We start from the raw sequence: 12,185 nt of genomic DNA, 5'->3' as shown, positions 1-12,185 counted from the left end.
GAGGCCACCCTTAGGGGCTGACTCGAAAACGGGGCACTGGAAAGAGCCCATCACATAGCCCCCACTAACCAGCCAGAAACCTCTAAACCAACAAGAGAGAGAGAACAACAAAATATCTGTTGGGTTGAGAAGACGAGGCCGCGTACAAAGCTAACACATACAAGGGTGCTGATGTTAGTTCCCCGACAGAGCGGGTCGGCTGTCCACACACCAGCCGGCCCAAAGGGAGGAAGGGTGGAGCAGAACCAGACGCTGAGCATGCGGTGGTGAAGACACAAGGATCGCCATTTCTGGACCAAGCGAATTAAAATGAGAAAAGGAGCCACAGATGCTGCAAAAAAAAGACCAATTATAGGTAAAATGTCCGCAGATGAGAGACAGGTCCATTGAAAGACCAATCCAAACGCTGGTTAAACTATCGAATGTACACAGCAGCTTTAACAGAAAGAAACAAAAACAGAGAGCCCACATAACAAAGCCAGCTTCGTATGATGGCCAAGAATCACATCTGGCTCCTAAATAACACACAGCAACAGAGAAATACGCCAAAAGCCACAACAAATTTAGCCAGTATGATAACCCGTCCAGGCGAGGACCGCCAGCCCTCACAACCATGGAAAAGACCCCACAATCCCCAAAACGATAACCGGACGATGCCGAACCACACAGCAGAAACCAAACCAGGTGCAGATCTTTACGTTCAAGAGAAAGAACTGCAATTCCCAGGGTCCTTAGGGGCCTGACGTCACCGATGACCGGGTCGGCAGAGAACCAGGAAGAGCCTCGGAAAAGCCTCAACACAGAAAAAAAACACACAGGAAGAGGACAGAATAGCACGCTCACCATAGGGATTCTGGTGATCACGGCATTCAAGAAGGCCCAGATATCTCCCAATCGAGCTCCGCTGACAACCCGAACACTGCAGGACGTTCCCCCAGCAGATGCACGCCGGAGACGTGACTGCAGCGCGCCAAAAGACGCACCAGGAGCCGGGACACTGCCTGCTGAACAGCCGCAAAAGGAGGGGCGGACGCCGGGAAGACGGACGCCCCCACATCAGAAAAGGGGGGACCATCGAGTCCGCAAAAGAACGTGGGGAAGCGGGAAAGAGAACAGCGAGCATGGAGAACCGGTGACGAACGCAGAGCTCGCATAAATGGAAGAAGAGGATTGGACCACACCTGGACTTAAGTAGGATGCTGAACAGGTGAGTTAATTAGACTGAACCGCCCGCAGGGAGGAGTAACCAGCTAAACACACTGCTAGAGTTGCCTGCCTGAAATACTCCCAGGGTCGTTCACTTATTTGATGGTGGAGGACAGATGAAAAGAAAATTAAGATTAAAATTGTATTTCTCAGTATTTTGTTACTCAAATTGTTGCGATTCAGTCGCAGAGGAAAAAAATGTTATGACAAATCTTGCAGCTGTGACTAGGGCTGCACGATCTGAGGAAAACTCGCGATATGCGATATAGGTGATTAATATTGCGATAACGATATAATTTGCAATATATAAACAAATAGCAAAACAACCAAAAACATAATTTCCGTGTTCACTGCAACAGTTTAAAAATTAGACTCCAAATGACCCTCGTCGACGTAGGAGGCAAACATCAAACATAAAAGGGCTCATCTGATTGATCAACAACGTAAACGGGTCCTTCCGATTGGTTAAATGCATAAAGGGATTTATTTCATTTGTTCAATATTTCAAGCTGCCATGAGATTGTTTTAGCAAATTTAAGGCAACCATTTATTGAGATTTTCACCGTCTTCTGCGGTATGCATATTGCACAGTTTAATGTCGCAATAACGATAAATTTGCGGTATATTGTGCAGGCCTAGCTGTGACGTTGAACCTTCAAAAGGAAACCACAGTCTTCCTGCTCCGCTCCATTCTGATGCATCCCCAAATAGACCATGAACGTCTTTGTTTTTCTCTTCTGAGCTGGAATCTGGATCTAAACTGGACGGCTGCACAGCGCTGACATTGCTTGCCATTTTTGATGTACTGCTAATGGGATGGGGGTGTGAGGGGCTGTAAGCTAGTGGGAGAGAGTGTAAACAAATGGATGATGGGAAGTAGGGGTGGGCTTACTCCCCGCCAACAGCTCTTCCCACAACTCTGAGATGAATTCCTGCTGCTCTGCAGACACAGTTTCTTTGATTGAGCTAAAAACGGCATCATACTTTAAAAGACCACTGGGAAACTTTGACAATGGATCAAAAGATGATCGGAGTGGACCTTTAAAGCCTTTTTCTCTTCGGTTGTGCCTTTGTACATAAACTCACAGGGTGATCTGCATCCAGCTCAGATCCGTACATCAGCACTCGGTGGGAGCATTGATCCAGCTCTGAGATCTTCATGGGAAACCAAGGAACGTCTTCATCGTCTGAGGAAACACAACGCATGTAAAAAATGTGAGAAAAAGAGTTCAGTTGTGTTCTGGACTCATCTGTCCAGTCCTGTAGAGCTACATCCACGACCAGTACATTCCATCGACTGTCCTGGACTGTTCCTCCATCTTCCAGCTCATTCAGTCCTGAATTTCTAACGCTGCCGTGTACCTGCATCGTCTGCCCACACGTGTGCTGGAGTGTTGGTGGACACAACACTGACGCTGTCTCTGAGAAGCTGCAGCAGCTCCTCAAACTCTTTCTGACTGCAGCTGCAGTCTGCAAAGATCTCCACCTCATTAGGAACCCGCTTTGAAACCCGGGACTCGATGTGGTTCAGGTTGACCCGCTTCTCCTGCAATAGAGGAACAATCAGAGGGTGATGGAGCAGACCTGGCCTTACATGAGTTTAAGCGGTGGGTGGGTTTGAGGTTCTGACCTGAAATAGTTGAAGAGCTTTGACCAGAAAGCCCACTTCGTTCTTCAGAGAAAACACAACTGCTGTTTTCCCAGAATCCTCTGCAGCCTCATGGTCTGGCCTCTCGTTGATGGGACAGAAGGACGTTCGCCTTGACTGAAAACAGAGAGTCCTGAGTAGACTGTTGCAGAGGTCAGAATCCAGTTATGACACCATCACATTCTTCAACCAGGGATTAAACAGGAATCACATGATCAATTCAGTGTTTACTTGCTGCCTAAGCTAACAAGGTGGATGTGGAAGCTACAAACATGTTGATTTTATTCTGATTTCTTTTTTGGGTCTTCATGGACAATATAAGTGCTTTTTAAAAAAAAAGTTTATTATTATCATTATTATTACTATCGTCTGTTTTACGGTCAACCCCAAAGCAACAACTGATGGACACAATATTTTCAATAGGAACAAAGCTGTTTGTGTACTTTTGATTTCGCTGATTGATGGGAACTCCGAAAGGTTTGGACTTACAGCCATGAGAGACGTTTGAAATCTGGAGAATGTCTGTGCTCGTGTATTAGGGAGTGTGGATTGCTAAAGGGGACTAAAGAGTCTCAGTGCTGATTTTGTGACATTCATATTTTCTGAAATAATGCCTGAAAGAAAGCTAAAGATTCCGTTTTGTTTGGGGTTGCAATAATCATTAGTCTTTTAGCAAAAGTTCTTCCTGACATTTTGGATGCTGGTTAACATTTTTGGACTTACAGAAACTATATCCTAAAAAAACACTCAGGATTTTTGATTATGTCCAAAAACTACACAATCATAATGAAAAAAAAAACTGAGATTGATTTGAAAATAGATTAAAAGATCATTGGATGGGGACTTTGACGCTTGTGCTATCCTAGGCGCTTTAACGTTGGGAGCTGGGTCATCTAGACCCACTAGACAGTGCTCTGAACCTTTTTTCTTCAATGATTTGTGAATGATTTGACGTAAAACATTGCCAAGTTTACCATGTGACTCGTACGCTGTGGCGACCCCTGATGGGACAAGCCGAAAGAGAAAGAAGATTTTGCAATCCTTTTCTAATTCATGGACAATGGAAATCCCTAATTTTTTGTTTGAATTTTTTACTGGACAATGTTTATCATACAACAATCCAAATATCAGTAAAAAATACTCATAAGCCTCATCAACCTTTTATTTTTGATAACTTACATCCCATTCTGTTCAAGCAGCTTAGCTTTAAATGCATTGATGGAGGTTTCTGTTTTGATTCATCTGTATCCCATTGAAAACTGCAACCTGTGGTTGACATAACTACTGACATATACTGTGAAAACAGGAAGATGGTCACTAATGTCTTTAATTAGCAACCCATTAACTGTTTTATTTTCAATGTCATTGGAAATTATATATTATCAATTAATGTTGCACCACTTGCAGTTATCCTACTTGGTTTTGTAATTCTTAAAAATAAGATAATGCTGTACATCAGAGGTGGGCACTAAGGGGCCGCATTCCTGCATTTATTCCATCATACCTTGCTCTGGCATGTTCTGATTGGCTGGACACACCTGAACCAGGTAATCAGCCATGAGTAGGGCAAGGCTATCTGGAAATCATGCAGACACACCGGCCCTCGAGGCCTGGAATTGCCCACGCCTGCTGTACATGGTAGTAATAAATTCTTCAACTGCTTTAATCTTATGAGGATTCAAAAGGTCGATGTTAAAATGTGGCGGCCGTGGTGCAGCAGTAGGGCGGTCGTCCCATGATCGTAAGGTTGCAGGTTCGATTCCCGCCTTGCACGCCCATGAGTCGAAGTGTCCTTGGGCAAGACACTGAACCCCACCTTGCCTCTGGTGGTAGGCGGGCGCCTGTGTTTGGCAGCGGAGCGACCACCAGTGTGTGAATGTGTGTGTGAATGTGTGTGTGACTGGGTGAATGGGTCTGTGACTGTAAAGCGCTTTGTCCTTGTAGGAAGAAAGGCGCTATATAAGTATACGCTTAAAATCACCAAACACAAAAATAAATAAGTACTTGTTTTATTTCCTTTGTGAAGACCAAACTGGACAGTTTGGTTCCTACCAGAGGAACACTTAGGCAGTCCTTGGAACGTTAACGGTATTTAATAGAAGGCATATGAGATGAGAGAGAGGATGACTTATTTTCTTGAAGGAATTAAAAAAAAAAAGTTGTATTAATGTTTGAGCCCCTGATTCTGTATTGAGGGTCACTTAACAAGATAAAAGCGGTGAGTAATACATGATTAGGTTGGAGTCTGAGAGCACCATTGCAAACTCCATTTGCTGCTGGGAGCAAGCACATGCCTTCATCTCAGTCCTAGGTTGGGGAGGAAGCTAGCAGCATGGAATATTTTCCCTGTATTCATTACATACCGGTAATATTCTTACAAAAACGTCATGATGACTTTTGGAAGAAATTTTTTTTTTAAAGGAGATTCCTGGATGGTAAAAAGACACAAGATGAACAGATGTGAGTGTGACTTGGGCGGAAGAGGAAGGAGGAATAATTGCTGGTAACATTTCTCTCACTGAAATCATCATGAAACTTTGGTGCAATTTCAATAAGAAAGATCTGCCTCACTTCCAGATACGCTGGGCCGTTATATCACTATTCACACCGTCATCAATTAGGCCTCCATTCTGACCCAATAGCCCGCCTTTTCTTCTCAGCCAATCACAATTCACATTTTTGTCTTTAATTTTATGGATGTTTATCTCTTTTCATTCTAGACACTTTGCTGGCCCCCCCTCCACCCCGTTCTCCACCTGAAGACAATGCTTTGCCATAGTTTGACCCTCATCATGAACGTCGAGAAACCACCGAGATGGTGGTGGACTTCCACAGGCATCCGCCTGCTGCCCCCTCATTGGTAATCACGCAGAATAGGTACACTGAAGAAATGTGCTGTTACAAGTACCTGGGTGTTCACCTCAGTAATAATCTGGATTGATTTGCTGTGCAGGAAGGCCCAAAGCCGCTTGTTCCTGCTGAGGAGACTGGGGTTCTTTGGAGATCTGGGTCATTCCTGAGGACCTTGGTTTAGTTTAATTTCATTCATTTATCTTCTTCTTCTCCCGTTTTTTCCCTTTCGGGGTCACGGGGCTGCCGGAGCCTATCCCGGCCACGTGTGGGCAAAGGCAGGGGGCACCCTGGACAGGTCGCCAGTCTGTCGCAGGGTTAGTTTAATTTAGTTTATTTATTTCAAACATATAATAAAAACTTGTAATTGATAACAATCGTGCAATCTTTTTTATTTAAGGAAAAAAAGTCTTAATTTGACAGAACTTAAGAAAATCTTTGAAAAGCTTACCCCTCAATATCCATTCAGCTTTGACCCAAAAACTAAAAAGTCAATTGCTGATGATTGATCAATCAATCACCATCAATCACACAAATACCAGGCATTCATTACAATCATCAGACATCAACAACGAACAATCACCACACAACTATTATCTGTTGAGTTTTAGTGTAAGGAGTGAAAACTATTCTTTATATTTATTTGTACATTGAAAAATGTTTGGACATTCTTTTAGTTGTAAATGTAATTATTTCCACAGTTTTCTCCAGTTACTGTCATGCTAAATATTTTTAATGTTGTTCTAGGTTTACTGTCCCCCTTTTATTTTACTTCTCTCTCAAAGGAACCTATTTATAAATGAATTGGAAGCAAGTTAGGCCTTATCTTATTTTAAAATCAAACTGTCTGGAATGCTCTAAAGTTAAATAAGTTTAGTATTTTAGATTGGACAAAAAGAGGATGGTAAATGGCGTATACTTGTAAAACTCCTTTTTACCTTTCTTGAAGGCCCAAAGTGCTTTACACTCACAAACTCATTCGCACAGTGGTGGCAGCTCCGTTGCTGAACACTGGCGCCAACTTTCCACCAAGTGCAAGATGGGGTTCAGTGTCTTGCCCAAGGACACATGGCAAGGCGGGAAACGAACCTGCAATCTCCCGATCAGAGGTCGACCGCCCTACCACTGCACTGCATTTGGCACTGTGAATTGTTCTGATAGCTCTTTTTTTGTAGTACATACAGACGATGGACAGTAGATGTAAATGTTTCCCCAACTAGTAGTATTAGTACATGTGTCCAGAACACATTTGACTTTGTTTATGATTAAAGTACTGTGACAAATTCTGACCTGATGTGTTTGATATAAGGTTTACAACTGATTTTTTTTTGTCAATAATTACTCCTAGAACTTTAGTTTTATGAGCCACGTCGATGTTTATGCTGTTAATCTGTACAAGAGTTGGGGAAAACATTTAATTGTTGCTGAATACCCTCTATGGCACCATCCTGTATGGCGCCACCTGGTGGAGCAGCAGCATCAAAGAGAGGGAAAGACAGAAGCTGGACAGTCATCAAGAGGTCCGGCTGTGTCCTGGGCCAACCCCCTGGAATCAGTCAGGGAGCTAAGATGCAGAAGAGTCCCGGCTAAACTGACATCTGAGCTGGAGCACAAGACCCATCCACTCCTGGAGGTCCTGCCTGCTCTGGACAGCAGCTTTAGTGACAGACTGATCCACCCTCACTGTGTGAACGAGAGGTTCTAAAGATCTTTCCCTCCTGCTGCTATCAGGCTTTACAATAAACATGTTTGACCACTATGTGTGTATATCACACCCCCTTTTACATTCAGAACTACCTTAATCCTTGGTGGCATCGATTCAACAACTGGAAACATTCCTCAGAGACTTTGGTCCAGATTGACATGACAGCATCATGCAGTTGCTGTAGATTTGTCGGCTGAACATCCATGATGCCAATCTCCTGTTCCACCACATCCCAAAGGTTCTCTATTGGGTTGAGATATGGTGACTGTGGAGGTCATTCGAGTTCAGAAAACTCACTGTCGTGTTCTAGAAACTGTCTGAGATGATTCCAGCTTCATGGCATGGCGCCTTATCCTGCTGGAAGTAGCCATCACTGTGGTCAGAAAGGGATGGACATGGTCAGCAACAATACTCAGGTAGACTGTGGTGCTGGAACAATGCTCAATTGGTACTAAGGGGTCCAAAGTGTGCCAAGAAAATATCCCCCACACCACTATACCACCACCACCAGCCTGAAGCGTTGATACAAGGCAGGATGGATCCATGCTTTCATGTTGTTGATGCTAAATTCTGACCCTACCATCCGAGTGTGGCAGCAGAAATGGAGACTCATCAGACCAGACTACGTTTTTCCAATCTTCTACTGTCCAGTTTTGGTGAGTCTATGTGATTTGTACCCTCAGTTTCCTGTTATGTAGTCCATCTGCCTCAAGGTTAAATTTGTTGTGCGTTCAGAGTTGCTCTTCTGCAGACAATGGGTGCAACCAATAGAGTTACTAGTGTCTTTCTACCAGCTGAAACCAGTCTGGCCGTTCTCCTCTGACCTCTGGCATCATCAAGACAGTTCCACCCTCAGAACTGCAGCTCACTGGATACTTTCTCTTTTTGGACCCTTCTCTATAAACCCTAGAGATGGTTGTGGGTTAAAATCCCGGTAAATTATCTGTTTCTGAAATCCTCAGACCAGCCTGTCTGGCACCAACAACCATGCCACTTTCAAAGTCACTTCAATCACCTTTCTTCTCCATTCTGATGCTGGTTTGAACTGCAGCAGATCGTCTGGACCATGTCTACATAAATAAATGCATTTAGGAAATGCATTAGATATTCGCGTTAATGAGCAGTTGGACAGGTGTGCCTAATAAAGTGGCCAGTGAGTTTATGTGTCCATGACAGCAACGTTGTGTGTTTGTAGTAGTGTTGTGTCATGTGCAACATGCATGGATCATACAGACGGCAGCACAGTGCTCTGGCTGAACCTGACAGCAGCAGTCAGTTTGCCTTCATTCATCCCATGAAGAACAGGATCAAACAGGATAAAGCAGCAGCTGCCTTTGTGGATCATCTCATTTTAAAAGGACCGCTTTTGAAAAGGAAACCGACAAACCTGGGCATCAGCTTGATGAAGAACACAACTTCATGGATATCAGAACCCCAACAGTCAGAGCAGAGGGCTAACAATCCCACAGCTGCCCACATCTGGGGCAAAAGTGAGCACAGCCTGCCCTGAGTGTGGACTGAAAAGCAACAGCTGCTGCTCAAGTGGTTTGGCTTTAGAGAAAACAGATCAACCTCATTAGCCATCATTGATGCTGTGGATGAAATCACAAATGCTCTGAACAAAAAGAAATATGCAGCTGAAATTTTCATTGACTTAAAAAAAAAAGCATTTGACTCTCAATCACGACATCCTACTGGACAAAGTGGAGGGGTCTGGTAAAAGAGGACTAGCGCTAATGTGGGTCAAAAGCTATTTAACGGGAAGAAAACAATTAGTCAAGATTGATGAATTTACATCAGAAACCAAAGAGATAAGTTGTGGTGTTCCACAAGGATCAATTCTGGGCCAGCTGCTATTCAATATTTACATAAATGATATATTCAATGTTTCAAAGCTTATGAAACTCATATTATTACCTGATGACACAAATATATTCTACTGACAATTATGGGGAACTTATCAATGTGGTAAACATAGAGTTAACAAAATAAAATCAGGGATGGATTAAAACTAATTATCTTTGAACCTAGATAAAACCAAAGGGAAGTTTTTTTGTAACTACGCCAAAACCAAGCTCTCAATACAAAATAATAATGTCTCAATTGAAAGTGTTGCAAAAATCAAATTCTTAGGGGATTTTATCGATGACAAACTAAGTTGGAAGCAACACATCAGACACATATACAGTAAACTAATGTCTCAAAAAGTATTTCAATCATAAATAAATCTAAACATATATTAAAATACGACAGTAAATATTTATTGTACTGCACCTTCATATTACCATATTTTACCTACTGTATAGACATTAGGGGGAATAATTCTATAATTTTAGCTCACTACATCCTCTCTTTTTACTTAAAAAACAAGCCATCAGAATTTTACATAAAGTCGGATATCTTGATCATACAAGCAATTTATTTTATCAATCCAGACTTTTTGATTTTTACACCAACAACTTCTATACAGAGCCAGTGAGAAATCGTTACCATTCAACATCCAAAAACAGTTTTCAGAAAATGAAGGAGGTCACAGACTGAGGGGATGTAGGAACTTCAAGATCAAACTGATAAGAACCACAAAGAAAAGATTCTGTGTGTCGGTGTGTGGCACTAAACTTTGGAACGGGTTCAGTAATGAGCTCAGACAATGTTCAGATATCCAAATATTCAAGAAAATGTAGAAATAAACTCTGATTTCAGGATATGACGATAAGAGGAGTTAAGGATCAACAGGTGTTTGAATAATTCCAAATACATGAACAAATACAATCATAAATTACAATCAATAAGCTATCGATTTTCTTTACTTGATCTGCAATGTGTAGCAATAATTACTGGTTTATTGTGATCATGTGTTCTAATGATAATTGATGATCATTACATAAAGGTTACCGTTACTGTTTACTGAAATCATGAGTTAATGTTTTCTGAAGATGATCAATCATTACTAAGAACTGGATTTAGTAACTTGAAAACAATTTTTCTGATCAGAACCGGATTACAAAAACTATGTAAAACTTTCAAATGAATTAACTCAGTAGGGGTGGAATTCTATAAACTCGCTTCTTCCCAAGCAATAAATCAAGCTCTACCTGACTTTAGTTAATGATCAGTATATTTAATTAAGCAAATGTGATTTAAGTGTCTTTGTTTTGTTTTAGTTTCTGTTTTTTTATCTATGCATTTCATCATTTCTGTGATTAGTTTGATCAATCTGTGTACTTTCATTATTGCTTTGACTACAGTGCTCAAAAATCAATCAATCAATCAATCAATCAATCAATCAATCAATCAATCAATCAAGTTGTATGTTCAAATCTTTAAATAGACTTCAGTGGATCACTCAGCTCAAAAAAATTGAACTAGTTTTTTCTCTCCCCCTCCCTTTTATTTATTATAATTATTTGTTTTTCTCTAATGTCACTGATGTGGGACTGTATCACATTTCATTGTACTCTGGACAAAGTAACACTGTGCAATGACAATAGAGATTTATCTTATCTTAAAAACACAGGAGACACAGATGGAAAGGAAGCTGAGCAACCTGAAGCTTCGTTTTCATCTGCCCCCATCCTCAACACGTAGCTGCAGGTTCTACCACATCTTTACAGAACCGCATCATGAAAGGATGACAGGCAGCAGCACACCCCGTGAGGAGGTGTGGGATCAGGACAGAACCAGAGGAGGAGGATGGAGCGACCTTCTCTTACCATCTGCCCGCCAGTGTGCTTCTGTTGCGGCAGGTTCTGGTTCCGGTGATCAAACATGGCTGAGTCCAGTGAAAGTCCCCTCCTGGACCAGTACCTGCTAGAGAACATCATCATGGCCGGCTGCATTCGGGGGGGCGGTGGTTCTGGCCCGCCATCCTTCATCACATGGCCTGAAGCCATGGGGAACCAGTGGGTGTAGGAGTACCAGGGCTCCAGTGTGCCGTTCTGCTGCTGCTTCTGCGATGCGGGTGAGCGCCGACCCGCCTCCACATAAATACCTGAGGGAGGGGGATGCTCCTCCCATTTGTTCCTCTCTATGAGTTGTGGTGCTCATTTTGCCAGCTAGGGAGGGTGGGGCCCACTCTGTAGAGAGTCGGATGTGGCAGACAGGATACAGACTCAGCTTGGAACCAGAATCTGGAGTCCATGTGGGTTGAGTCCGGGTTGAAGAGCTGAAGGGACAGGACAGACAGACTTGTCTGTGGTCTCAGTCTATAAACCAACCGAGTTCTGGTTCTTCTGGACCTTGAGCGGTGGTACAGTAAAGTTCAAGTTCACTGTAATCCTCAGGTCCAAACATCAGTAGGATCTTCTGGTGCCTAAGATGACCATTCAACAACCAGAACCCCAAGTTCAGGTACGGTCTTAAACCAGGACAGAAGAGGTCCAAATATCTGTCCAAGCACAGAACCATCTGGACTGGTCCCGAGTCGTCTGAGTGATCCAAAGCTGCCGAAGACCTTCCTGGAGATTGGAGAGAAGCAGATCCTGAAGATCCATTCATGACTGAAGCGTCTCAGCAGGTCCACTCTACATCAGTTCTGCACGTTTGTGCAGTTTTACGTACTTAGACCTAAACCGGGTCAGTGCTGACCCGACTGAGTTTCATAGAAATAGATGGGACCATCTTCCACCTCCTTTCTGCCTCTGGTCCCGTCCAGACTCCAGTTCTGACAGTTTGGGTCAGAACCTAAGTACTGCGAGCTGGACTGCTTGAGCATGTAGCAGTTCTGTTCTGATCTCTCGTGTCCAAAAAGGACCTTTCAGCAGATGTTTGGAGCTC

The 12,185-nt window shown here is 42.9% G+C and overlaps 1 protein-coding gene and 1 long non-coding RNA gene across 3 annotated transcripts in view; one reads left to right on the top strand and one right to left on the bottom strand.

Moving 5' to 3' along the window:
• The window catches only part of tph2 (tryptophan hydroxylase 2 (tryptophan 5-monooxygenase)), a 28,036-nt gene extending 16,647 nt beyond the window's left edge, over positions 1-11,389 (bottom strand). Inside the window, exons 1-4 of one of the 2 annotated variants that reach the window (XM_020703662.3) lie at positions 11,123-11,389; positions 2,837-2,971; positions 2,569-2,752; positions 2,293-2,456 (exon numbers count right to left, since the gene is read on the bottom strand). In XM_020703662.3, coding sequence (XP_020559321.1) covers positions 2,293-2,456; positions 2,569-2,752; positions 2,837-2,971; positions 11,123-11,302 — 663 coding nt within the window. In that variant the 5' untranslated portion in view covers positions 11,303-11,389. 2 annotated transcript variants of the gene reach the window in all.
• On the top strand, positions 786-6,993 carry LOC105354165 (uncharacterized). The gene is made up of 4 exons (XR_013656314.1): positions 786-1,207; positions 2,295-3,007; positions 5,575-5,714; positions 5,808-6,993. It is a non-coding gene; the product is annotated as an uncharacterized LOC105354165 (long non-coding RNA).
• Positions 11,390-12,185: the final 796 nt, after the last annotated feature.

This window comes from Oryzias latipes, chromosome 6 (genome assembly GCF_053564925.1).
Source record: "Oryzias latipes strain Hd-rR chromosome 6, Olatipes_Hd-rR_3.1".
Taxonomy (NCBI): Eukaryota; Metazoa; Chordata; class Actinopteri; order Beloniformes; family Adrianichthyidae; genus Oryzias; species Oryzias latipes.
The sequence above is the reverse complement of the archived record's forward strand: the minus strand, read 5'-3'. Positions and strand labels throughout refer to the sequence as shown.